Below are 27136 nucleotides of genomic sequence, written 5' to 3' on the forward strand. Positions count from 1 at the left end.
AGATGACCCTGATGACATTATAGTATAGTATAGAATATTTTTTTTCAAAGAAAGTTCAGAAAGTTCCCTCCAGAGCCACAGAAGACATTAAACATCTGATTCACAGGCTGAGGCATGTCTTCATGACCAGTAGGCTGAACCTCATGTAAAACTGGTGAAGTGCCCTTTAGCTAGACCTTTATCTTGCCTTAGTTCTATGAAATAAAATGATTCTTTAAAATACAATACATTGTGTAAATTGTTCTTTTTAGGTTGGAAAGCAAAGTAAGCATTTGTCTGGTTTGGGAATGAAATACAGTTCTACATATACTTGTAATGCTCTTTTTTATAGACCCCTTGTTTCAGTATTTGACATACTTTCATAAGCAGCTCTTTCAGTGCCCCTCAGAGCATGACAACAAACATGTCACGGAGCCCTCAGCTGTTGAACCCAGGCCTCTCCATGAATTCCAAGCATGCAAACCCCTCTACCAAAACCACACTATTGGCAATGAAAAAGGCACCGCTGCAGAAAAGTCTGGCATATGACCTGCATTAGAAGGGGTATGTTTCTGATAATGCGTGAAGAGGAATGTGCAAAATGAAAGACTGGCTGCTGCACGAGCAGAAGGGTCATTCTGAAAGGAAATGTGGGAGTTAAAGGGAAAGTAATTCCCTGCATGCTTAGCCTTATTAAATATGTAGCACAAAGGAAATGTGCTCTCTTTTACTCTTTAGCCAGACCCCCCCCCCCAACCAAGTGATGCATACAGTGTGCACATTCAAGTCCAAATCCCAAAATGTGCCACATGGCCTCAGAGAAAGTTAATTCTTCAGAGGGGATTATGATGTTCAATACATCTCTGCTGCTGCCTTTCTTCCCCTGACCTTGACCGCCCGGAGGTTGCCATCTCTTCTTCCTCAGCCATGAGCAAATACTCACCCTCTCCTGTTCTGCACCCCCCCCTTCTTCCCACTGCTTTAAATATTGAAGATGGATAATGGTGTTCGCCTTCTTCCCGAGGCCAAGCAGAAAGCTTGGAGATTGAGCAGTAAGCGCACACTCCTGTAAAAGCTCATACATGTCCTTGCACATGAACACAAGATGCCTCATTTAAGAGGGAAAAAAATACCTTCTACTTAACCCCATCTCAATGAGATTTATTTTTTCCTTTTTGAGTATTGTAGTAGATTTTCTACAATCCAGTGACCACAATTACACACAATGATCACTGTAGTTACACTTCATACCATCAGATACATGCTTTCCATACAATATCTTTGTATAGATGACACTGTGAAGTCATCATTCCTCCAATTGGGACTTCTTTGACATGAGTAGCCCCTCCCTGCCACTTTAATCTAAATCCCCAGTTCAACCTGTAATGACAGCACAGATGTTGCATTACAACATGAAATAAGGTGCCGCTTGGTGTCACGCCATAATCACCATGTTGATGGATGCCTTAATGATCACATATTTCTGTCAGCAGTCTTCACACCTGGGCAGTATTAATATGGATCGGAATTGTCAAAGCGTCACAGCTTCGAAAACATGACAATATGCAGAACTTTGAGCAGGAGTTTTTATTGTGCCTTGATTTGTGATATGTCTTTAAAAGATGCCGTCAAATAAAACAATACATTTTACATTCTGAACCCCCCCCCCCCCCCCCCCCCCCCCCAAACAAAGGCAAATATAAACAAAAAACGCAAACAAAATGGCAAAACGGATAGACCTAAACAGACAGGCCAACTTAAATAACAAGCAAACAAAACATCACATGTTCCTTAAAATATAATTGTAAACTTAGAGATACAATCCCCTTATTCCTTAGTGTAAATAGTGCAGAAAAACTGGTGATCACAGTTTGGGAAGACTTTAGAGAGTTGGTTGGCGGTGCTGGTGGTGGTATTGTGAGTGTGTGTGAGGGAAGGAGGGAGGGCTACATGCGGGAGACCAACAGATGGACACACATGGTTGACCATCTGCACGGGCGACACAGTTGGTTTGCCTTGACAGTGTTTTCATTTTTTTTGAGTTTGGGGGTTTAGGGAGACCTGTTGGCAGGTAAACACTGTCCTCCAGAGGAAGGAGACAAAGTAAGCATTGACAACAGCACCTCAGCAGCACCTATGATGGTGAAGATGTCTAACTGACAATATCTCCATTAGACTGAAGATAATCCCACACAAGAGATTAATATATTGTAGAAGGAATTAACAATCAAATGCAGCACAAACTTCAGAATAAAGAAAGATTAAAAGTTATAGGCGGCCTTGAGACTGCAATCAGGGTCATGGAGAGGTGTCAGTGAAGGGATAAGTGGCGTGTCGTGTGAATTACGGCGGAGCCCTTTTAGTCAGGAGTGTCCAAACGGAGCCTGTGTGTTCAGGGGTCTCTGGACAATGACAGCATTGGCCAAATCTGCTTCTTCTAGACTTAATTCCTTGTTGTTGAGCTCCCGGAAAGGAAGTGACGTCGTCAGGACAAAAGGTGGGCAGCTCCTCTGGGAGCGCGCCACGAAATCTTGAACGTCAGTAATCCTGGAAAAGAATGACAGAAAGATCAGGACAGAAGGTTAAAATAAAACACATCATAAAGAAAGGCAGCGGCAGAACTGCTCCTTGTGTCTGTTCCTTTTCAGTAGCGTTACCGGCCAAACACTCTACTCTCTCTTGTGACACATGATTTCTCTCCGGAGCACTATACTAGTAACATAATCTATTATTAATCACGGCCTAGCATATACAAGTGATCGTATGGCAGTCCTACTCCTCACACACCAGCTGAAGGTTGGAGGGGTTCAGTCCTCTCCATCCTTTAGCTACTAACCCTGTTATATAAATGCTGCATACGAGTTACGCAATCCCTCTCTGGGGATTTTATAGATCCACTCCGTTGCTACATCTCAGATTATGTTTTCTGCAGCCCCATGCGCTGTGGCTAGGGGATACAACATGCACCATGCCTTCAATTCCAGCAGACTAGAACAAAGCATTACGTAATCCTTAAACAAACCCCCCTCACCACCTCCCAAGCTAGTACAAACAAAAATCTTTTTTGTCATCCCTTGAACTACTTCTTTCCTGCAATGCTTGAGATTAGAGGATTTACAGACAGTACAGTAAGCGGTAGAAAGAGTCAAGATATTCCTTCCACACGAATATGAGTCTGTCTTTAATGTGTAGATATTATTTTGATGAGGTCAAGCTCAGACGTGCTCTGGCCTTGACATTGCGATACACACCGATGCGATAGGTTAAACCTCTGCACCAATCTCCTGCCGTCGGCCAACCAGATCTGCAGGGAGGTAACAGGAAGGGCGTGGTCTAGTGTTACCATGGGAATAGGAGGAGATTCTCCATCCTCGTGCACAGATGGTGACCTGGCCACTACTCTGGGTGCAACACTGGGAATGGACAGGAAATAAATGACAGATTCAGGACCACTTGAAAGTACATGCAGCATATGCACTGTGTGTTTTTCTAATTGATTACTGCTAGGTGTAGGCAGACAGAATCTCACACAAAATATTTTTTGGACTCTCTGGACATTTTAGTATTCATACAGTGGTGATAAATATGTGGAGGCTCATCAGGCTGACTGTCTGCTTGGTCAGATTTTCTGGTGTTTTTTTTTGATACTTGGATTTAGAAGGACACCTAGTGGTGTAGAGTAGTATAACATCTTGGAACTTGAGATTTGAGGAAGACACTTCACATGAAAACAATGATTCCAACTCAACAAGTATATTATTGATTATTTATGACAATTATTAGATGTTCATATGCAAAACAATTATTTTTAAAGAGGTAAAATAATGTATCAATATAGTCTAAAAGTTAAGTTTAATATGGTAATATTATAACAACGACAATCTCTGACCTGCCGAGTCGGTATCCTCGGCCGCTGAAGGGGTGAAAAGCTCTTTTCTTGGGAACGTAATTTTCCTCCGTCAGATCCTCCACACTGATCTCCAGCTCCTCCTCTTCTGCTCTGCTCTCCCACTCTGCCGGAAGCTCCCTGAGACAAATTAAAGACCGGGCTCGGAGTCTAGTCAGATCAATCAATATGACAAATGAGCACTAATGAGCAATATGCTTTATCTATCTTGTGTCGCCTGATTCTGGTCTGTAGGAGGGACGTCTTTACAGCTAATTCCCCTCAGGGGACTGATGGGGTTTGACTGTAAGATTGAACCAAAGACAGACATTATGTTGCATATGAGTTGAAAATAGGGTTCAGCTCTCTTTATACACTGCATGTATTCAGTATATACATCTTTCATGTATATATTCTGGCTTTTACGAATTTCATTTTATGTTACTGACATTTAAACAATGTAGTACTAGTTCTGTCTAAGTAAGAGAGAGAGAGAGAGTGCACAAGTTGAGAAAGAGAAAGCATGCAGAGAGAACAGAAACTCTACTTTATTTGGTATTTATGTAATGCAGTTCTGCAGCTCTGCAGTGATGTCCGTGGAACTACACCGCAGTCTCTTTGAAAGGCATCAATGCAGTATTAACCTGCGTAGGGCTGCGACGTTTAGTCAATTAATCAAGTAGTCGATCGAAATAAAATTACTATTTTGATAATCGATTCATCGTTTAAAATGCCAAACACTTGCTGGTTCCAGCTTCTCAAATGTGATAACTTGCTACCTTTCTTTGCCTTGCATTATAGTTAATTGAATATTTGGTGGCTTTTGATCAATGATCAGGGTATTGGTCGTTTGATGACGTCAGCTTGTGCTCTAGGATATTGTGATGGGCATTTTTCACAGTTTTCTGATGTTTTATAGACCAAATCATTAAATGATAATGAAAAAAATTGTTAGTTTCAGCCCTAAACTACCAGCAGTCTCATATGATTGAGTCATACACACATTCATTAAACCTGCGTCATACGCACATCTCTAATACAACAGGGGTATACTATGATTAATCTTTTTATTAACTTCAGAAATAGTATCAGTAATTCACTGATACAGGTTTCAGTGGTTTGTCATGGACACAAGTCACATTTTCTCATTACAATCCAGAGCCAACAGAAACATCTAGTGATATAATACTATATAAAAAATAAAACAATAATAATAACACTGCTTTGTCATTTGCTTTTGATCGGCTGGAGAATAATATGCGTTGCAATATCTGACCATCGTACAAACGCTGTACCCCATCTTTAACCGCGCGACAATGTGAGAGGAGCATATTAGGTTGTTTTAGGCCAGAGGGTGAGTTATTAAAAGCCAGAAATCTTGTTGAAGTAATTGTTAAGCCACTGATATTAATCAACAACCCTATCAGAGCTGAAGTTATTATGGTCCTTTTGTGCTTTAAGATTGTCAAATCCTACTCTACACACCTGTAAAATTCTTGTTTGGCCAATTCCACTCACCCCCTTTTGATGGCATCCAGGAAGTCTTGATTCTCTGGTATGGAGTAGCTGCGAAACTCCTCGTCGTTAACAGTGAAGCCATCCTTCCACAGCCTCACCACCATCTCCACCTGGAATGAAGGTCACAAAAATGATCCCTGTTTGTGCTGAACTGTGGTGAATATAGATGTTACTGTTAACATTAGTGGGTTTGTGAGCACACATAAATGTCATCTCAATGTATTGCCCTGCTGCTACAGAAAAACGACTTTCCACTCATTTTCTATTTATTACATACATATTGTCTGTATATGCTTACCATATTGCATGATTACAGTATGTGGGTATTTTACGTAATTAATCATTCATTATTAGGCTATAAGTTTATGAATGTATTTATGCAAAGTCAATTACATGTAAAACTGGCAATAATCTCAAAGGGTGTCTGTGGACATGAGGACGTTTTCCTGTGTCAGCTGCAACATGCACATCTGCAGAGGCCCTGCAGATTTAGTGGTGTGAATTTGTTGCTGACCTTTGATGTCCCCGAGGCATCGTAACAGATCTTCTCCACCTCATCAAGGAGGTCTTCCACCGAGAAACTACGCCTCATTGGAGCCTCCTCTTCATTTTCTCCACTGACAACCCGTTCAGAAATAGACAAGTGTGCAGTTCAGTCATTGTATGTCTAATTGACTTCAGCCTGCGGTCACAAGATACCTCAAGAAAAGAAAGTGCTCTCCTTGACACAATACTGTCCAAACCAAATTGATGTCTCATTCTAGATGCTTCACACATTATACTAACCTACAATCCAGTGCTTGAGTTGTATTGCTTGTTTCTTTCAGGAAAAATGTTGAGTCATAACTGAAGGACCATAGAAGTTATGGGAGCTCTTACATTCAATAGTTCCATTTAAATATAAGAGATTTTAAGGAAGAATAACTCGCAACCAATTTGTTGTGGCTTACCAATTTTCATTTTTCTCACCCACCACGGTGTCAATCTCTTTCATGACGTTCTGTGTTTTCCATCTAAGAAAAATGACAAACAAGTGGACACAACAAACGTCATGGGGCCTGTCACCTTTAAAGGCAAGTTTGGTATAATTAGAAGCAACCTTTACTAGCTAAACGGTTTATTATGTAAATGTATTCACTGGCACTCGCGTGTATATTTTCGCGTGTCAAATTGCTAAAAATGCCCGTTTTTTGTGAAGCTCTATAATCTTATCGATAAACAACCAAGCAGCCTGTAGCGTTATCGTTAATTATGTAAGTGGGCGTCAGAGAGCCATGGACTCGCGCAGAGCCGACGACATGCGACCTGTGCATAATAACAACATGGATTATACACACACATATACACACACTAGATGCTGGTTTGCATGCGCGTATTAAGGTTAAGGTCAAATACTGATTTACCAGTCCGTGTTTTGTCGGTTAATCCCGGGCTACACATCTGCAGCCATAAGTTTCTGGACTGCGTCCCTTCTGCTGAGCAATATGTGTGACGTAACAGGGCCGTAAATCGACTCCTTTTGTCGTAACGAAACTGTGCTGCTGAGCTCAGCATACCCTCCTCCAAATGAAACTGATACTGTATTAAATGGCATGGGAAACTCACCTGATACACACAGGGACGATACTACGAAGTCTGCATCCACATCTATCTATCTATCTATCTATCTATCTATCTATCTATCTATCTGCCATTCACATACTCATACATAAGGGATATAATGACAACAATTAGGCTATTATGATATATGATATCATTCCTAATTACTTTGCAGTAAAAAATACACCCCCCTCAAACTGTTTTATCTTTTATCTTGTTTCTTTGACCTTAGTCCAAGTCAGTGTGTCCAGATCAAGAAAGAAAGACCCCTTGACAATAAATGAACACTTTCTACATGGACATAGTCCATGAGTGGCCTCCAAATATTCAGAAATGACTCATCATTAGCTTTTAGTACAAATATACATTTCCTGTATTCTTCTTATTGAAACATTTGGTGCAGCAGACTGGTTTAATGTGATGCATGACATTTTTGTTATAGAAAAAATAACATTTGCTTTGAGACTCAAGAAAGATATATTTGATACATGTTGGAAAGGATGGATTGAGTTTATCAACCCATATAGATCAGACTTCAGGTAAAAGACTGTCAACTGTATTGTAAACCCCCTGGTTCTCTGCTACACACAGTCTCTTGGGCTTTTCTTTTATTTTCTTTTGTTTTGTTTTGATTTAGTTTGGATTCAAAATCGAATAATGTAGTGTATAATGTGTATAATGTAAGATGTTTTGTACATGTTGACTTTCTACTCAAATAAAAAGAAACATTTGGTGCATGATGTGACAAGTGTTACACAACAAGTCCATCCTTAACTTTTCCCAATGATATGTTTTCAGGTGGTGAAAGGTTCCAGCGAGGGACGCTGCAGATTATCTAGACATTGCTATGCCCCCTATTGACCACTAGGAGCAGATATTCTAACAACAAGTAAATGAATTCATGCAAGTTTTATTAATTAATTGACTCATAGTGTACAGTACCACTATGAGTCAATTAATTAATAAAACTTGCATGAATTCATAATCAAATTAATATGTGATTTGTCTACTCATGCCCATTTAAAGGCCCAATAAATCGTTTATTTGGCCATACATTTGAGGTATTTTCACATACATACTTAAAGAATTTTAGTTATAGATAGATTCATTTATGTGTTTCTCAACCGATTAAAAATCAAAACAGTGGTGCAAAAAGACTACTAATAAACAAACTTTTTACAGTATCAGAAAACATTAGAGCTACACTACATTTGAAAATGCTAAAAGGTTTAAATCTTGTCTTCATTTTTGGTGGCAGAGATACACATTTTTTCCTACACTTGGATCACAGATAATGCCTTCAGCACCTCCTTGCACACAAATATAATGTATAATGTTATTATAATGTAATATACAATAAAATCAATTTTGTTTTGAGTATGCTTTTTTAAAAACATAGCTTGAAGGAAAAGCATGAAACAGATGGCTAGCACAGTTGCATCTTCAGTCAAGCCAGAAATAGAATAGGAAACACACAGACAAAAACACACACAGGTTTGAGTTTCAGCAGTGGTCCCCAAACTGGGGTCAGGAGATCCCACAGGGGTTCTGGAAATGAAAGGATCACAGGCAGTTCTTGGCAAACTACAGTTTTGTTTACTGTTTTGTCACTTTTACTTCATAGGTATTTGAAACTTTTGATCATACTATGAGTATCATCAAGGGTTTCAAATACCCACAGTAGAGACAGAATAACAAAAACAGATCTTTGTAGTTTTAACATGACAATGTGTATTCTGCCGGACAGTTATTATATTCAATAAATGTATTATATCATATTTCTCAGATGTGGGAACCAAGAGGAGCAATACTGAAAACAGCAAGAGAGCAGAATGATCATCATTATTTCAATAACTTATCTACATGGATTAAGGTTATAGTCAAGAATGACAGCTTGATAGTCATATTATATTCAGCATATATATATATCCAAATCACATACTTTTTTAGGTTAACTTCATTGTAATATGTGAAGGTCAATTTGGAAAACACTTTGTGAAGAAGTGATCTTTTTTCCAAAGCAGTGTCTCAGCCCACTATATTCCTCTCCACTAAAACAAGAAAATAAACTCTTCAAAGGTACTAGAACAAGGTATTCCCCTGAAGGGTACACTGTGTACATTTTTCTTTTCTTTGTCTGAACTTTATTCCTTTCATATCCCTTTAGGTGCTTATTGTGCTTTAGTAGTACTTAGTGGAGTGACTATAATTAACTTAATGGAATTCTGTATTTCCAGTCCATTTACTGTAATATTCTTACTGTATAATAACAATTGCACGTTTATTATAACCCATAACAACATAACACAACTATTTCTATTGATTATTATGGTCTTTGTGATATTTGTATAGTATCCATATGATAAGTAGGCCACTAGTTCTTTGTGGTAGTAGTCCAGTCAGCAAAAATGAATGCACCTGCCAAAGAGACCCACATCCACTTGAGAGAGAGAGAGAGAGCGAGAGAGAGAGAGAGAGAAAGAGAGAGAGGGAGAGAGAGATATAGACAGACAGGGAGAGAAAGAGAGAGAGAGAGCGAGAGAGCGAGAAATGGCGCCTCGATGCTGCGCTCACTGAGGCAGTGTTTGGAGCCGGCCAGGGAGATTCAGTAAGGGTAGACAAAAGGAAAAAACATGGTGAACACAAGAAAAAGCTCACGGTCGGGGAGCGGCCCCTTCATCTCCTCGAGGACTAGGTCGTCGTCGAGAAACGAGCGAAACTCTGAGGAACATGTAAGCCGGTTTCTTTTCTTTGCCGGCGAGCTAGCTGGCTCTGCTAGTTGGCTAGGTAGCTCGAGCCGTGGCCTCAAGGTGCTCCACATAATGTACTATTCACCGCAAAGTACGAGCTGTATTGAACTTGACACTCGCTCAGTCACGCAGATACACAATAAAAGACTTGAATACAGCGATTCAGAAGCGTGTCGTTTGCACTGGATGTATTGTTCAGCTGTCAAATTACAAGCTAGCGATGTTAACTCCTGGCTAGCCCCAAGTTGAGTTCCCTTTGTGTTTGGCAATTTTACCCGGCTGACTTGTTTCACCATTATCTCCATAAATTAGCCTTCCAAATAAAGACAACTGGGGTTTTGACATGGGGCTATTAGCATTACTTCATGTCCCCGTCCTGGACGTATTAGCGTCATTATTTTCTCAAATGTGAAGAGAAAGCTTGAGTTAAGCTAGCTTGTTGGGTATAGCTAGCCCGACAGCTAGCTTACAGTGGGGGAAGGGAGTCCCAGGTTCAAAACAGTTGGCTGGCTCAAGTCCTGTATTTAGCAAGTCTGAACTTGGTGAACTTTCTAGTGTAAATGCCCCAAAGATCCCTAAATGGCATGTTTTACAATAAGTGTTTTAAACGCAATAATATAACGTTATACCGAATGATACCTTTCTACTTATTCGAAATGTACTCTTAATGAATAGCTTTAGTTTTTACTCTGAGCGTCTGACCTACAAGCTGTCTGACAGTCTTTGTCTCAAAATGTAAACATTGAGATTATGCAAGGCAAGAGGTTCTGTGTCTCCGCATTATTTACGATTATTGCAGCACTTAACACAGACGAACAATATTATTCACCGATCGGATAATTTAGTGATGGTCATTAGCAGTTTTGAGTTTTAATGGGCTGTTTGGCGAGGGTTTATACTTTTGTTGAATTGTGGTTCAAGAAATTCAAGTCATTCCTGGCTTATGTCCAACCGTGTGGATTTGCAAGCCAGGCTAAGTGATGACACATGATAATGCGATCTGTGATTAAAAGGCATTAGAGTGATAAACCATACAGTTTTCACAGTGTTATTTCCAAGGAATTCAGATTGTCTTTTGTACACTAAACTCCCAACCAATTTGCTCAGTTTACTGCGTGTAGACCTTGCTGTCAAAAACCTGTTGCTAAAACTGACCATCATTATGTGACAATGTCTGGAAAATTAGTTGAATGAGGAATGCTTTCAAGATGCACCCATCAGGCCATAACTGTACATGTGTTCAATGCTAGTATATCTTGCACTTTCCAGTCTGTCTGCATCTATCTATCTATCCAGCCAGTCAGACAAACCCCTCTGCAGGCATTGCAGACAGTTGCCTATGACAACAGTGAGATACACTCTTGTATCAGCAGGGAAGTTAAGCTGTGAAGGGCGTGAGCATCAAGGGCATATGTCTGGTTGCTGCTCTGTTGTGATTCGGAGAATACATTGAGGAATTGGGTACAAGGTGTCTTGTCTCATTATAACACACTGTCTGGTTTTGCCATTCAGAGGTCTTGCTTTCTGCTGTCCTTGAAGTCTTTCATGTTGTCGTGGATTTGATTTGTACTTTGTAATTTGTATTTGCTTAATATTCTGGCTTTATACAATGATTGACAGGGTGAATATTTCATGCAAATATTTGTGAAAGGCTGTCATTGTATCAGGCATCCACTTTTTCTGTTGCTTGCTTGTTTTTGATTGTTAGTCATTCTTGCATTCTCTCCCTCTTCCTAAATTGGTGTGATGTTTGTTTGTTCAACAGAAGGAACCCAGTAGTGACGTGAGCAGTCCCAGCAGTCCGAGGTTGGCTCCCCCTTCCAAGCGCACACGGCGGCAGACCGCCTCCGAGCCAAGCTCCAGTGATACCTCCCCGTCCCCTCAGACTAAGGGCCAGAGGGTCAGCTGGGACATTCCCACCTACCGCACCAGGTTAGCTGCTGGCTGTTTTACTCACCATGAGTATCTCTGAATGAAAGAAACAGTGCACAATGTTGTGCAGCACAATGATAGACTAGTACATTACTACATTGTCTTTGGCCTAAGTATAATGTTTTCCTAAGACACTTTTGTATTAAAATCATTTAGTTTATTTGTCTGTATGAAGAAAAAGTTAAAAAAAGCCAGAGTTAGTCTAGACGGCTATTTGCTGTCACGGAGTGAGATCTCATTATTCTCATATCATGTATTGTAATCAGATAAACAGTAAAAAGAAAAACTTAAACATGAGCACTCAAATAGTATTATGTGTGATTAATTGTAGTCTTCTGTGCAGATATCCATCCATATTTTCACTTTGTTGTGTTATTTCTAGGTTGTCCTCTCGCATAATGCAAAATGGCCACGGTAATGCAGTTATTATTTTTTTTTAAGCCATACATTGAACATTGCATTTTGGAGGAATACAATTAAAGAACTTGAACCTAATCACATTTCTGTTGCTGTCGCAGCCCATATGAGTCACAGGAATGAGGAGAGCGGAGGGGGAGATCACTCTCACATGAATGGCCATGTGGAGCTGAAGAGGAGCTGCCGGGTGAAGAAGAGCCAATTTGAACACCTCAATCAGAGCCTGCTGTTTGACCAGCTGGTCAACAGGTAGCTAGCAGTCACACTACTGACACCTTTCTTTGCAATAAAGAGAAACAAGTAGTGAAAATGACTGGGTTGGTCAGAGCATACTTTTTTTCACTTGATATGGATATGAAATTAGTACTTTACCACTACAGTCATTCTTTATTTTCAGATCCCATGCTTTGGAGTAAACAGGCAATATTTATATATAATATAAAAATGTCCCTGTCCAAAACTACACTATAGATCATGTACCTCTGTGAGACAAGAATTGTTTACCCCTGTGTATGTGTGCAGCACTGCTGAGGCTGTCCTTCAAGAGATGGACAACATCAGCAGCATCAGGCAGAACCGTGAGGTGGAGCGACTTCGCATGTGGACTGGAGACACTGAGGAGGTGAGTGTGACCATGCTGCAACACACAACCCAGAGCTAGAAAAGTGCAGTACCACTGCCTGGTGATCTTATGTGAATATAAGCGATAATGTAAAGGCCTTGTTTTCTAGGAAAACATGGACATGTATTCCCGGGTGAAGCGGAGGAAATCCATGCGCAGGAGCACTTTCAGCATGCCTACACACCACAAAGTCATGAGCAAAACTGAGCAGGAGGAGGAAGAAGAGGAAGGGACGGAAGGTTAGTTTCCTACTAATGTTATACTTATGAATCACACTTACTTTTGAGAGGGAGAGAGAGATCATGAAAACTAATCTTTTAACTGAATTCATCAAAACGTAAATATCTTGAGTTGATTACTTGGTGTGCTTTGGGTGGCTATTTTAAAGGCTCAAATTTGGTAGTGTTCTTATCTGAAGTTGAGATGAAAACTGCACTTCTGACTTTCAGATTCTCACGGTGAAGAAGAGGAGGAGGATGCAGAGGATGACGATGAAGATGATGAAGGGGATGAAGTAGAAGAGGCAGGGGAGGAAAATGACAGACCGTACAACCTAAGGCAGCGAAAGACGGTGCAGAGATATGAGGCACCACCTATTGGTAATTGCTGATTTTTTTGTTTTAATCAAACCTTTTGTATATACGTTTTGTTTAGCTGTGTTAGTTTGTTTAATGATTTTCTCTGTTTAATCACGTTTGAAACTATTTTTAGAGGCTTGGTGCATGACAACCAGTTGCTTTGTGTTTGCTTCCTCAGAGCCTGTGAACAGGAAGCAGAGCAACCCCTCACTTTTTGACACCCACAGATCCCCAGCAAGAAGAAGCCATATAAGGTTGGTAGAAATTTGGGAAAAATCCCACTCCAATCTGATGCTAAATGCTTCACAATGTGTGACTCTCAAACAGCATTTTCACTACCATGACTAATGAACTCGGAGCTGTGGCTATAAAAACGTTTTTACACTTCCATTGGTCTCTGCTGTTTAAGGAATGTGACTGTGTAATGGTATGCCACTGAAGCTAGATTGTCACACTTCTCCAGAGTGAAGAAACATGCCATTCACAGCAGTGACACCACCTCGTCTTCTGATGAAGAGCGGTTTGAGCGGAGAAAAAGCAAGAGCATGACCCGTGCCAGGAACAGGTGACGGCTGCTGCTTTCATTCTTTTACCTTTTTGTCTTCCTTTCATTTTCCTCCGTTTGACTTTTGCTTTGATCGAAGCACTTTTCAGTTATAGTTTTTTTTGTTTTGTTTTGTTTTTTTAAATGGAACTATAAAATATTTGAGATCTGGGACTATTAACATCAGTACAAGGGCTGTAGCAAGGGCCATTGTGCTACCCTTGTGTGTGGCTAAATATCTGTACTCCCAGAATGTTATCCCTTATATCAATTATATTTTTTCACAGATGTTTGCCCATGAACTTGACTGCCGAAGACCTGGCTAGTGGGGTGCTGCGTGATCGTGTGAAAGTGGGTGCCAGCTTGGCTGATGTGGATCCCATGAACCTCGATAGCTCAGTGAGTGGAAACACTAATATATACCAAAAAGCTGAAAGCGACACAATTTTAGTCTTAAAACTGGGTTCAAGCTTTTATGAGCAGCGAAAAAGTAATGAAAGTCACTGAACTGAGATCTTTAATTATACTTAACAATTAATTTTGTAGCCATACAGAGAGGCTTCCTACTTAAGATCTTTCAAAAGATCTTCAATTTTCATTGGTGAATGTTAAAAATGTGTTTTCTCCCGTAGGTGAGATTTGACAGCGTGGGTGGTCTCAGCAATCACATTCAGTCACTAAAGGAGATGGTGGTGTTCCCACTGCTTTACCCTGAGATCTTTGAGAGGTTTAAGATTCAGCCTCCCAGGTGAGAAGAACTAACATGTAACAGTTTATTTCAAGAGAGTGACTTTATTTGGTTTTTAATTTTGTTGCAGTTTGATGGAAAATTAAAACTATTAAAATCCAATCACAGATATGCTGTCCACTTTAATGATGACTTTTTTTGTTTTGGTTTATAGATACAAGACAATGGAGATATATGTATGTGTTTAAAAAGTGGCCATTATCAAATAAACTGTTTCCATTTCCTCTCCCTTCCTTTTTAGAGGGTGTTTGTTCTATGGCCCTCCAGGGACAGGAAAGACCCTGGTAGCACGGGCGCTTGCCAATGAGTGTAGCCACGGAGACAGGAAGGTTTCTTTCTTCATGAGGAAAGGAGCCGACTGCCTCAGCAAGTGGGTTGGTGAATCAGAACGCCAGCTACGCCTGCTCTTTGACCAGGTGAGACACCTAGGCAGCACACCGGTGAGGTCGGAGTCAATTTTTGGACCATATCCCTGTAACCATAGGTTCAGTCACTTGACCTGAATTGACTTCACAATAGAAAACTTTTAAAACTTTCGCTTTGTTGAGAAAATGTACTTCTTGTATTTAAGTAAACTGAACCCAGCCAGCTTTAATATCTTTTTTTGACTGAGCATAATGTTTTGGTTTTGGTCTTGTGTATGCTTCTGATCAGGCGTACCTAATGAGGCCATCCATTATTTTCTTTGATGAGATTGATGGTTTGGCCCCTGTTCGCTCCAGCAGGCAAGACCAGATACACAGGTAAGGCTAATGTGGTTGTAACCCTCATGTCAAAGAAGGTGCGACTATTCTGTACAGATGTTTGTTCTTGAAACATGCCAGTACTTCCAACATAGTCCAGTGTCAATATGTACTTATAATCAGTAGTAGTAGTTTTGTGTCATACGTCTGTAATCATCAAATTGGAAATGACAGAATTGTTGAGCACCTCATGGAATTGGCTAGTAAGTTGCTCAGAAACTCCAACTCTAAGCCATGCATTCATCTTTTATTTTTCTTCTTACATGCACACAAAATTAGCAGCTATAAAAAAAAAAAAATCAAAAACTGTATCACAGGCAGTGGTGAAAGTGTGAAAATTGTGACTGCTTTTACTTTTGCGCATGTCTGCATCTGCAGCTCTAAACTGTTGCTGCTGTTACTTTCCCCCGTCATTAGGTGGCGCAGATTTTCTGGAACTGCAGCTTTGATTTAGGATGAAATTGGCTGGATCTGGATTGGGGTGCTTCACATCAGTGGCACTTGATTTTTTTTTTTTGTTGGTTTATTTGGCATTAAGCAGCCATAGCCATGGAAATCATAACAGTCATAACAATTTCCTTTCTGATTTAGACCATTTCAATATGAACTGTCGAGTGAAAAAGTATCCTATTGTGCAAACACAGCTTGCAGTCGATCCTTGTTGAAGTGATTGCCATCTAGAAAATTTAATATTTGTGACTGTGAGATGTAACATTACAATTCTGGACCAAGGTTTATTCCAAACATGAAATGTGTGTATGCTTGAGTTTTTACCATATTGGGTAAATACTTGCATGGAGCTCAACATGGAAAGGTTGATATTTTTGCCCCACACTGTTTTGTTCAATATACGTTTTTGATAGACCAGGTGTGTGTACTATTTGCAGAGATAAGGCCTTATTTACTGGGTCAGTAATTGACTCGAGTCTTGCCAATATTGTCTCAGTCTCAAAAAGTAGGCTCTTGTCTGCATGTATACTTACTCCTACTATGTGTGTATGTGTGGTCATGCAGTATGTCCTTGCAATACTATTATATACAGTCAAAATAGATTTTGCAATAAAGACAGGCAGTTTTTGTATTTGCCATAATTTTGGGTGCAAGATTAGGTATAGCTGAGTCCTAAATAAGCATGTGTTACATTCTGTCCCACCACCTCCTTCCCTCTGTCCAGTTCTATTGTGTCCACTCTGTTGGCCTTGATGGACGGCTTGGACAGTCGTGGGGAGATAGTGGTCATTGGTGCTACAAACAGACTTGACTCTATCGACCCGGCACTCAGGAGGCCTGGACGCTTTGACCGGGAGTTTCTGTTCAACCTGCCCGACAAGAAGGTGAGACGGAGTGAAACATCGAAATTGTGTACAGTGGACGCATGTTCATGGACACAACCACATGTACAAAGTCTTGTTTTTGCTGCACATGGATTTTTTTTCTCATTTGTATACCTAAAAGAGTGCATATTACACATCGAAGTCCAACATATATAGTGGCAGTTTTACCTTAGATGTTGTTGCACTGCTGAATCTGTATCATTCAGGCCAATCATGTTGTACCCACATGCACGCTCAGCTGGAGACACAATATAATGCAGAAGTAATTAGTGTTACTCATAAGCACATGCAGCCCTCTGGCTATTAAGATTCTCCTCAACTGTTTTTTCCTGATGATTGTATGTTTTGATCCAGCAAGCAAGTGGCAAAGCAGATGCTCATTAGGTTTCTGGAAAATTAAAAATCCATTTTGGAAGAATTTATTGTTATGCATATTGATTGCTTTAATCTTGCACTTGGGGAGGTGTGTGTGTGGTATAAAGTGACAGTGAGTCAGATAAACAGCTCAGTGTAGGTGACTTTTGCCCATCAAGCCTGTCTAATGGGTTGCCTTGCATGGTTTGGTTGTCTGCACAGTAGGATCATTGGTAAGCGGAGCCTAATCTGCAGGCCATTGCTGGCTAAGCTCACCAGTAGTGAGCTCTGGCTGATTAAAAAACCTTGCTCTTGTGCAAATAGCGATCCTCTCTACACATTCAAGTTCAGCTCCCTCCTGGTTTTGCCCAAGCTAGAATTTTTTATGAAATCCGGCTCAGTTGTGTCTTCTGAATAGAAGATGTGATGGGAGATATGATGAAAGATGATGAAAACTGTTACCCTGTTGCAAAGACCACTTTGCTCTTGCTGTCTGCTTATCAAAGCAGAGTCCTGTGGAGATGATACCATGCGTTGAAGGGCATATTGTGCTGAAGTGTTCGACAAGCCCTTCAGTTGAATATTCCATTTCGATGTTTCTGTTGCTGTTGTCGGTTCTCAATAGACTAAAGATGAGTAAGACAGGTTTTGATTATGGTATTTATGATGTGATTTCCTACCTATCTTTTGTCATGGTTTGATTATTTTATCCTGTCTTATCAGCAAAGTTCTTTTACATTGTTTGTTAGTGGTGGCAGCCACTGTGGCAGTTCAACCTATTACCTTGCCAGTGTTTTTTGAAATGCGGTTCCTATTAGGCTACACAGGGCTTCTGCTCCCTCATCTAATGACTCTGCTTTTTCTGTTTTTCTTTGTGTCTCTTTCCCTGTTCAGGCCAGAAAGCACATCTTGGAGATTCACACACGGGACTGGAATCCCAAATTGGCTGAGCCATTTGTAGAGGAACTTGCAGAAAAATGTGTCGGTAAGAATCATGTCTGAGTATAAAACTAGATGCCATCTTTGCTGCTAAGTGTCAGGTCAAATTATCACTGGCTAATGTGGACCATTAAGGCACATAGAACACAATTTTCAAGCGATATCAGCAAAGCATTTTTGAAAAGTCCTTCTTGATTTAACCCGCTGACATTCATGTTCTCGGTGCCATTTGAAAACAACCTTGATAAAGCCTAAATTTAGGCAAACAAATGATTAACTAACCTTTGTATGTCTGGCTTGCTCCCAGGCTACTGCGGTGCTGACATTAAAGCACTTTGCACAGAGGCAGCCTTGGTGGCATTGCGCCGCCGCTACCCCCAGATCTATGGCAGCAGCGTCAAACTGAAGCTGGATGTCACCTCCATCGTCCTGGGGCCTGGCGACTTCAGCAAGGCCATGAGGACAATCGTCCCAGCCTCCCAGAGGGCCATGGCTCCCCCCGGCCGAGCCCTGTCCCCCACCCTCAGGCCCCTGCTGGCCAGCTCTTTCTGCTTGGTGCTGAAAGCTCTTCTCCGAGTCTTCCCCCATGCTCAGTGTACTGACAGGGACAATACACACGGTAGGGATCTGGGACCCAGGCACCCATGGTTTCAGCTGTGTCATTTGTTTTCACTTTACTACTGCTGTTTGCTGCTTCTCCCACCTTGACTCTTGCGCTCTTCTCCCTTGCCACCTGTTTCACTTGTTAGTGTGTTTTCCCTGTTGGTACTCCGTAGAATTTGATTATTTGTTTCTCTTTCCCCCACCTTATTACCAAAGTGCTTTGTATCGCCCTCACACACTGAACATGGAGTCTGTGTTGAAACATTCCCCCTGAGAATGCAGAGGTGATAGCAGAGAGATTGGATACCCAGCCATCCTGCTTGCACTTCAGTAACTCAACCCCCACTCCAGTCAATGAAAGTGTTTACAGCAGATTAGCCACAATGCAGCACTTGACCAGTGGGAGATTGCTTACACGAGTTGTACTTGCACCTAATAATGACATGAGTTTTCCAGGGTGCTGTATCTCTTTAAATGGCCATTACATCTCGCCTAATAAGCCAGCTCTCTTTTTATTCTGTGTTTTTATGTCAATGATAGATTTGCTTTGAGGATTAAACTTTGTAGAAACAAAAGTGCATTTGCCACCATTGTACTCAATAACTCCAGGAAAAGTGAGTTGCTAGATATGCATGGCTCGATGAGCAGTGTTTCTCTCTGTGCTAGGCGGTGACAATCAACAGCTTGAAGAGGACTTGTACAGCGATGATGACAATGAGGAAGGCTCTGCTTCCATCTATGAAGTCCAGCCTGCTGCATCCCCAAAGAGTCAGCTCTCCTCTTCTGCAACGCACAGACCCTTTCTCCATTTCTCCTCGTGAGTCCACAGAAAAAAAAGATTTCATGGGCACCTGGTGATAAAGTTGCAATGTGGAAGAACGTAAATCTATTTAAAGTGTGTAGAGACTGGGTTGTAAGGTCTAGGTCTAGGCTGAGGAATTTTAAAGATGACTTGCCATCATGCCAAGCATACAAAGAACATACATGAAGCTAAATTTAATGAGGGACTAATATAGATCTAGTGTGCCTTGGAAATACTAAACCTCTTAATTAAGAAACAACACATTATTTTCCATACGAAAAGTCGGACTGTATAATAAGAGGAATGAGCAACAAATAACGGCTCCACAGACAGCACTTGTAGAGAATCCTCAGCTGTGGAGACAAATGGGTTGGATGAGAGGATGAAAAGAGAAGGTGATAAGACAATATTGAAATCTGAATTGCTATCACCACTTCCATTAAAAAATGGAGTGAGGTGAAGGGACTGGATGACTTATGGCTTTTCATTTACTGGAATCATTTATTGATGAGCCCTGTGTAGGCCTATATGACATGTACACAAGGCTTCAACATAACATGGTGGAAGTTAGAGGTTTGCCTAAACTGTAACAAGCTTCTGCAACTTTTTCTCTAACACTTCACTGGCTCATTCTTTCTTTTTTTTCTGTCAAACTACATCGCTTGAGCGGAGGGCTGCTTTTACTCCAGTTGCTAAGAGTTCATTGTTCATCTAAAGAGGCAAAGTCAGTCTTTATTGTGTTCTGCTTGCTCTCATTTGTCTGGCCTGGTCAGAGATTTTATATACACAATTTTGTCCTTGAAATGTTACTGAAACTGACAGAAAACACCACACAGAGATCTAGATTTTTGCCTGTATTGTCAACACGTACTGAGGTGGTTTCAGTGAAAGTGCACCACTGCCATGTACATCAAAAATGCATTTATAGTGAAGCACCTGCAGGGTTGTTGAGATAGTGTCAACAGTAGCTTACTGAAGCAAATAAACAAAACTGAACTGAAAACAATAGGGCTTCTGCTGTGACAATGTTGTTTAAATGTCAGTGATCTTAAGGTGATAGCTACTATGCTAACTATGAGCTCCCTTCTGCCTCTAGCTCTGCCCTCCAACAGCCCACAGCATACCGGCCTCGTCTGCTGCTGGCTGGGGCACCGGGCTCAGGACAGAGTTCCCACTTGGCCCCTGCCTTGCTGCACCACCTGGACAAGCTTCCAGTGCACCGCCTGGATTTGCCCACTCTCTACTCCGTCAGCGCTAAGACGCCAGAGGAGTCCTGTGCTCAGGTAACACACGCACACTGAATAAGCAACGTACTGGCTTTTAGGTTTAATGATTTGTACCATAACTTTTTTATTCATTCAGTTTAAGCAACAATGTGCATTTCCTATCTGCGTGGTTGTAGGTTTTCCGTGAGGCACGCCGGAGCGTGCCCAGTGTGGTGTTCATGCCACATATCTCAGAGTGGTGGGAGACAGTGAGTGACACTGTGAAGAGCACCTTCCTCACCTTGCTTCAGGATGTGCCCTCCTTCAGCCCTGTCCTTATCCTTGCCACTGCTGAGACTCACTACTCACAGCTGTCAGACGAGGTAGGAACAGTGTACACATACCTGAGCTGACATTTTCTGATTTACCTGGAGGCTTGCATCATGTTTTTTCGTGGTTACACATTGCCGTTGCTACGATTGCTGCCATTATGTAAGAGAGTGTTAACCTGTTGTCTTTTTATAAGCTTTTGGAGGCTAAAGCATGATTCAAAGATAATAATTTTTAATTCTCTCATACTCGGGGGCACTAGTGCAGATTCATACAGGGTGTCACAGTCAAGGTCATCTGCTCCCACAGAGTCCAGCTCCCTTTTCTTGTCATTTATTCCACTGCCCACTTTTCTCCATGGGTGTCCCCACCCCTGCTCCTTCATCCTTCCTCTTGGATTTATTATTCTCTTTCTGAAAGCCAAAGCAGAGCCAGACCACCTGTTGGGTTAGGCTGTAAGGAAGGGATTGGGTTAGAGTAAGGGGAAATGTAGAAAATTGGAGGGGGAAAAAAGAGATAGAGACAAATAAGGAGGAGGGTCTCCTCTAGTCAGGCAACAGAAGGGCTTTAATTACGTCCGGGGGTTGGCAGCCCCGTGTCTTCACCCCAGGACACACACCGTATCAATATGCCTGTGCAGGTTTTTTTTAATTCTGTCTCTGTGTATGTGTGTGGCTGCTGTTTTGGCAAGGCCTCAACCCTGGCCATGCTCCAAGGAGATTCTTTCTCTGTTGTTGACTCATTAGGACTGAGGCACTTGGGCTGCTGCACCCATTGAGGCCTAAACTCTGTAATTCTTGTTTTTTCCTTTAATTTTTTATTCTCTTGGTCATTTTACTTGTCTTTCTAGTTTCTTTGTGTTGTGTGATTTATGGTTCCCTGCAATTCTTTACATTTTTACTTCACTTGACTTATCTCCATCGTGTTTGTTGATTCACATGCTGCGTTAAGAGATTAATCATGAAAATGGAAGCAATCACAGTCTGCAGACCGTTCAGCCTCAGTGTCAAATGGTAGATTGCTGTTCATTACATACTACGTGACTGGCTGAAACCATGTAGGATTGGCAATTACTTTTTTCATCAAATTACCTTTTCTTTGGTCATTGAACACATAGCCATGTAGCCTGGAAAATTTGGAAGCACATGCTGGGACGAATGATGTGCTTAAGTCAATATGGAGCCAGCATGAGGGTATCAAGACTGCCCTTAGGCTATGCTGATTTTCTCGTGTGTGTTCTTCCCCATTTGAGTGTCTTGTGCTGCTTGTTTGTAGTAGGATTGCATCATTGCACTTGTTAATCAGTTCTTTTCTTAACTTTTTTACAGTTACATTGTAAAAAGACCCCATCTTTGCTCATAGTTACAGCTATATTTAAAAGCAAATCATTATGCCTATAAAACACGCTGTTCCTCTGTTCCACAACAACAAGAACAAGACTGGCAATGATAAATGCTTAGTATAAATAGTTGACAGAAAGATGCACATTATTGCTTGTGTTAGACTACTGCCCAGTTGCTGATTTATTTACTCTGAGAAAATGCTCCACACCATGAATACTTTCACCATTGACGTTTTCACTGTTGGAAATCAAATTAGCCCTCATTCTCAACTGTACCAGCCTTGGTGGATTGGCTTCTCTGTACACTGTAAATAAATTGAAGATTGATTTCTTTGGAATGTGTCAAACCTGTAGCTACATTTTGCCCCACAGAGTCTCTTCACATGGCTCTGCCCAAAAGCACAGCACTGAAATGTAGAGATGGGTCTAAACAAACATCTCGATCACTCCCCGGTGGCTGGCTGTTAGTTTAGGAAGCGTTTGATTTAATATGCCGAGTTTCCTATGAGCGGAGCGTGCATTTTAAACATCAATATATGTTGTTGTTATCATGTTCATTTAATTGTGGGAAGCCAAAACCGTGATCGAGATTAATATTCGATTAATTGTGCAACCCTACATGGTGTGTACAGGAAATGTGTTCAGATGAATGTAATTATAAACATAAGTCAACACAGAGAAGCTGTATGGAGGACAGACATACAAATTACACACAACTACCGCTACTAGTGATTTTGTATGTGATGCAGGTGTAACTACAAGCTCTGTGTGGGGAACATATCCAGTAGTTGGTCCCACTGAAACAGGTTTTCCAGAGAGAGTATGCTTTGCAGCCTATTTGCTGAATGAGTGGAATTTTGCTTAGGCTGTTTACACATTAAGCAGTTTTGTCTTGACTAATAATTGGACCTATTTGCAAGTTTGCAACTGTTTATTTTATCAAATTATGTTGCTTATCTCTTGTCTCAAAAGTAGCCCATTCATTTCTTTCAGCAAGGTGTGAGGAGGTTTAGTTTTCATTTTTAGGCATCGATATGCTGCAGTCTATGGTGCATTTAAGTGATTTGGCTATCTCTGAGAGTGTTGTTTCACTATCTGGCACAGAGAACACAGTGACAGCTGCTGTCTCAGCTCCAAACCTCAGCAGGGAACAAGCAGCCTCCCTCCCCAGCCAAAACTGACACTACAGGCTTGGGTCCAACTACATAGCCTCCCTCCCTCCCTTAACAGCCGTTCACTCCGCTTAGATTGACTTCCTTCTCGGTGGATGGCCGATGAAAATTGCTGGAACATGTGATTGTAAGAGTGAAGTAACTGCATTTAGAGAGAGAGAGATATTGTCCCATCAGTCTCTGTAACACTTTTTGGATGTGTGTTTTGAGGCATCACAAGTGCATTTTAACAGCATTAACTGCATGCTGAATGTGAATGCTTGTGCAACAGTTCTACCATAAGTGCATGGATTATTGATGCATCCGTAATTTGGTTTCAATGCAGAGATGAAGCAGATTCTGTACCAAACAAAAGCTACTTCACCAAAGTATACAGAGCTTTTACTTTTGGTAGATTTTGTTAAAGATTTCAAATTGCTTGCATTTAGCATATTTTTCTAAGATCTAATCTGAGTTTTAATTGTAAAAAATGACCACCTCACTTTATTATAGTAGAGCTGTATTTTACTGAGGGTGCAGTTGACTTTTACTTGTATGTGTATATGTGTCTGAGATTAAAATTGATTCTGTGCAATGATTAACAACTATTTTATAACCGCTTAAAGCCATACCATATTTATTACGCACAATAATACATTTTGTTACATATGTGCAACACTAGCTGACAGACAGACAGTAAAATCTGTTGGCTGGTGAAGTAGCGATCGTGCACTCCTACTGAATTATAGTGCACCCATATTGTCAATGTGCTTGAGACACCTCAAACTTTATAATACACATAGGAGCCATGACACAAATTATGCTGTACCCTGTGTGAGTGCAAAAAACAGAATGCAGCGGCTCTGAAATAAATGCTGAGTCTCTCATCATGGTACCTAGTACAATTAATGGTGTGAAATTGTAAGAATAATTAATAGTATCGGCAAAGTCCCTAGCCACATCCTCTAGCTCTTTTTGGGGGATCCCGAGGCATTCCCTGGCCAGATGGGATGTAATCCCTCCAGCATGCCCTGTGGTCTCCTCCCAGTTGGACGTGCTAGAACGCCTCCTCAGGGATGCCAGTTGGAGGCGTCCATATCAGATGCCCAAACCACCTCAACTGACTCCTTTCAATGCGAAAAGAGCAGCAGTTCTACTATGAGCTCCTTTTTGGCCCCTCGTGTCCGTGACTTCATTCTTTCGGTCACTAAAGCTCATTACCATAGCTGAGGGTCAGAACATAGATCGATAAATCGAGAACTTTGTCTTCAGGCGTATAGTAACATGGCAGATTCAGCCAGTCTGACAGAAATGTTTTAAGTTTGCTTTTAAGTTGGTCTCAGCAGTTAAAAATTGATCGTGCTAGCAGAGCAGGTGTCCATTTTTGTTTTATAGTTGTTACCCTGCCAGACATTCCCCAATTTTCTTTGTACATTCAGCTCTCTCCCCTATGCCCCTTACCTCTTTTCAACCATTCATCTATCCACAAATTTCTGCTATCCCTCCCTGTGTCAACAGCCCTGCAGCCTTTATCATGATGAAAAATACTGAGAATCATTACCTGCTGGGTGCTACATACACACATACACTGTGTCTGGCTTCCCTGCCGTCTCTCTCGTTTTTACTCCGTTCCTCCTTTTTCTGAGGAGAGAGCACAAAATCCAGAGAGAGAGAGGATAAGAAAGAGAACAGAAGGCAATGCAGTGAGAAAGAGAGAACAAACAAGTCATGGGTAAGGGGAGAGGATCGATTTGACAGATGGGGGGAGATATAAAGTGGAAAGTAGGTGCTTAGTCAGCAACAGGGCTTCCCGTCGGGAGCAGCCTTGAGCTCCATTACGGAAGTGAACTGGGATCTTCGAAGCCCCCTATAGCCCCAGTATAGATGCACACCAGAAATGAAGGTAGATGGAAAAAGGCTCATTTGTCTGTCTGCCAATACAGTATAATATGTTATCACAAAAAAAGTAAAACAATAATTAGCAGTGGTTTAAAAATTGAACACTACTCCATACCAGCTTGATTTGTGGGTGTCAAGACTAAAGTGAGGATATTTTTGGGTAGCTGTAATGGAGAATCAGTGAAAATGGTCCCAGCAATGTGATCTGTTGTTTGGCCCATAAATATGACTGGTAAATTCACATAATTGTCAATTATTGGCTTATTATAATTGAGAATATAGGAATGTGTCAGCCCTTTCCAAACACTATTGATTCATAAAACACAATGGACAAATGTTTTGAAACCCCCTTGCTGTGGCCTGAGGACTGTGTTTTTGCACGCAGGGCTCAAATCGTTCTGAAAGTGTCTTTAGGGTGCCATCCAGATGTCATGTTGCTCCCACTACTAGACTTTTAGTATTTGGACATTCATTCTCCACCTATATATAAGCATTAAAAATACTATTTGTAGCACCTTTTAATTATTGTGATACTGCCTTTGCTCTTATTTTAAACACTTTTTTTATCATTGACATTTTTATCAATTTTAATATGGTCATGTTTTTACCTACAGATATCTTACCCTTTCTACAGTGCATCCCTCAAATGTCTGAAAGCTGCTACACATAGCCTCACATCCGTAAACTATTACAAAATCTGTTTCTTGACATCTTTAAGGTGGTGCATCATTGACAAAGTTTGGATGATTTGCACAGTTTGATCAGGTATCATCTATTCTTTAATTGAAAAAACTGAACGCCATTTTCTTTTTACCACTGTTGCGTGTAATGTGGACATAAAAAATGTCATCTGTTCATTAAGTCCTGAACTTCTAAGTAGTATGCTGAGTTTCTGCTGTGCTTTAGCTTAATGTTGTGGCTGATGAAAACAGGCACATCAGCTGCACACTGCCTACTATGTGACAAACATAAATTGGAGTAATCAGTTTGATGCAGTGGGTGTATAAAATGAAATTACATTGGATTAAAATGTAGTGTTCTCAAAATGTCAATAATTAATTTTACTGGGAGCTAAAATTAAGAAATGAAATGAGCACATTTAGCATACAAAACTTAAGAAAAAGGACAGAACCTGAGACATAAACCTCCCACACAGCTACCACAGTTTCATCATAGGAAGCACATTTTCTGCTGTTCCTGTTGATAGTATAAATCTAGCTAGGTGACATGGCCTTTGTACTTGCTGTTCTGCAAGAGGAGTTTAATTGAAAGGCATAGCAATATATGGTGGTGGTCACTGAATTCTTATCAACCCCCTGATTGTTTTTTATACAGGTGAGAAGTATGTTCCAGAGGACCTACGGGGAGGTAGTGACCCTGTACCCTCCAGGAGAAGAGGACAGGAGGAGCTTCTTCTCTGACCTGCTGCTGGTCCAAGCAGCCAGGGCTCTGCCACGCCTCAGGAATCCAGGTACTTACTGTGTCCACTTAGGCATACACATGAACAATGAGACAGTTATGACTGATCTCGGCTGTCAGTCCTAGAGGGCAGTGTTGTCTGCATGTGCTTCTTCCCTTCCTCGTTCTGTCCTCAACCTTTCCCACAGTCCCTTTTGGATCCAGTGAAAGGAAGAGGACCAGATGTTATTTGGTTGGTACATTTGAGAGATCCTCCTTTGTGTGTACCTAATTCACATTTGCACAGTGGAGCTCAATGTTGGACAGAATCTGTTTAATTTCACTTAAGATTGAGAATAGACAAGTACATATGTAAGATATTGAGGCTGCACACACAAGTGACTCACACAAGATTAGCACAGTGTGAAGCCTCTATTTTCCTGGACATCTCTATGCCTCACCC

At 41.0% G+C, this 27136-nt stretch overlaps 2 protein-coding genes across 3 annotated transcripts in view; one reads left to right on the top strand and one right to left on the bottom strand.

Moving 5' to 3' along the window:
- Positions 1–1696: 1696 nt before the first annotated feature.
- Positions 1697–6893, bottom strand: ubxn2a (UBX domain protein 2A). Of its 2 annotated transcripts, XM_070925404.1 has the most exons (8): positions 6787–6893; positions 6334–6396; positions 6170–6229; positions 5898–6000; positions 5384–5493; positions 3869–4006; positions 3231–3392; positions 1697–2526 (listed from the first exon to the last, which is right to left on the bottom strand). In XM_070925404.1, the coding sequence occupies exons 2-8, from the start codon at positions 6375–6377 to the stop codon at positions 2343–2345; spliced, it is 801 nt and encodes a 266-aa protein (XP_070781505.1). In that variant the 5' UTR covers positions 6378–6396; positions 6787–6893; the 3' UTR covers positions 1697–2342. The 2 variants fall into 2 exon arrangements, with proteins under 2 accessions (XP_070781505.1, XP_070781506.1); XM_070925405.1 differs by lacking the exon at positions 6170–6229.
- Positions 6894–9607: 2714 nt separating this feature from the next.
- atad2b (ATPase family AAA domain containing 2B) overlaps positions 9608–27136 on the top strand; it is a 58629-nt gene continuing 41100 nt past the window's right edge. The window contains exons 1-20 of the mRNA XM_070925629.1: positions 9608–9714; positions 11498–11664; positions 12047–12078; positions 12183–12330; positions 12604–12703; positions 12813–12942; positions 13153–13302; positions 13460–13535; positions 13745–13846; positions 14113–14224; positions 14458–14573; positions 14815–14989; positions 15228–15316; positions 16491–16650; positions 17899–17989; positions 18251–18562; positions 19213–19363; positions 20445–20631; positions 20751–20936; positions 26611–26746. Coding sequence (XP_070781730.1) covers positions 9616–9714; positions 11498–11664; positions 12047–12078; positions 12183–12330; positions 12604–12703; positions 12813–12942; positions 13153–13302; positions 13460–13535; positions 13745–13846; positions 14113–14224; positions 14458–14573; positions 14815–14989; positions 15228–15316; positions 16491–16650; positions 17899–17989; positions 18251–18562; positions 19213–19363; positions 20445–20631; positions 20751–20936; positions 26611–26746 — 2719 coding nt within the window. The 5' untranslated portion in view covers positions 9608–9615. The remainder of the gene's footprint in view (positions 9715–11497; positions 11665–12046; positions 12079–12182; positions 12331–12603; positions 12704–12812; positions 12943–13152; positions 13303–13459; positions 13536–13744; positions 13847–14112; positions 14225–14457; positions 14574–14814; positions 14990–15227; positions 15317–16490; positions 16651–17898; positions 17990–18250; positions 18563–19212; positions 19364–20444; positions 20632–20750; positions 20937–26610; positions 26747–27136) is intronic.

Source organism: Enoplosus armatus, chromosome 19 (assembly GCF_043641665.1).
Source record: "Enoplosus armatus isolate fEnoArm2 chromosome 19, fEnoArm2.hap1, whole genome shotgun sequence".
Classification (NCBI taxonomy): Eukaryota; Metazoa; Chordata; class Actinopteri; order Centrarchiformes; family Enoplosidae; genus Enoplosus; species Enoplosus armatus.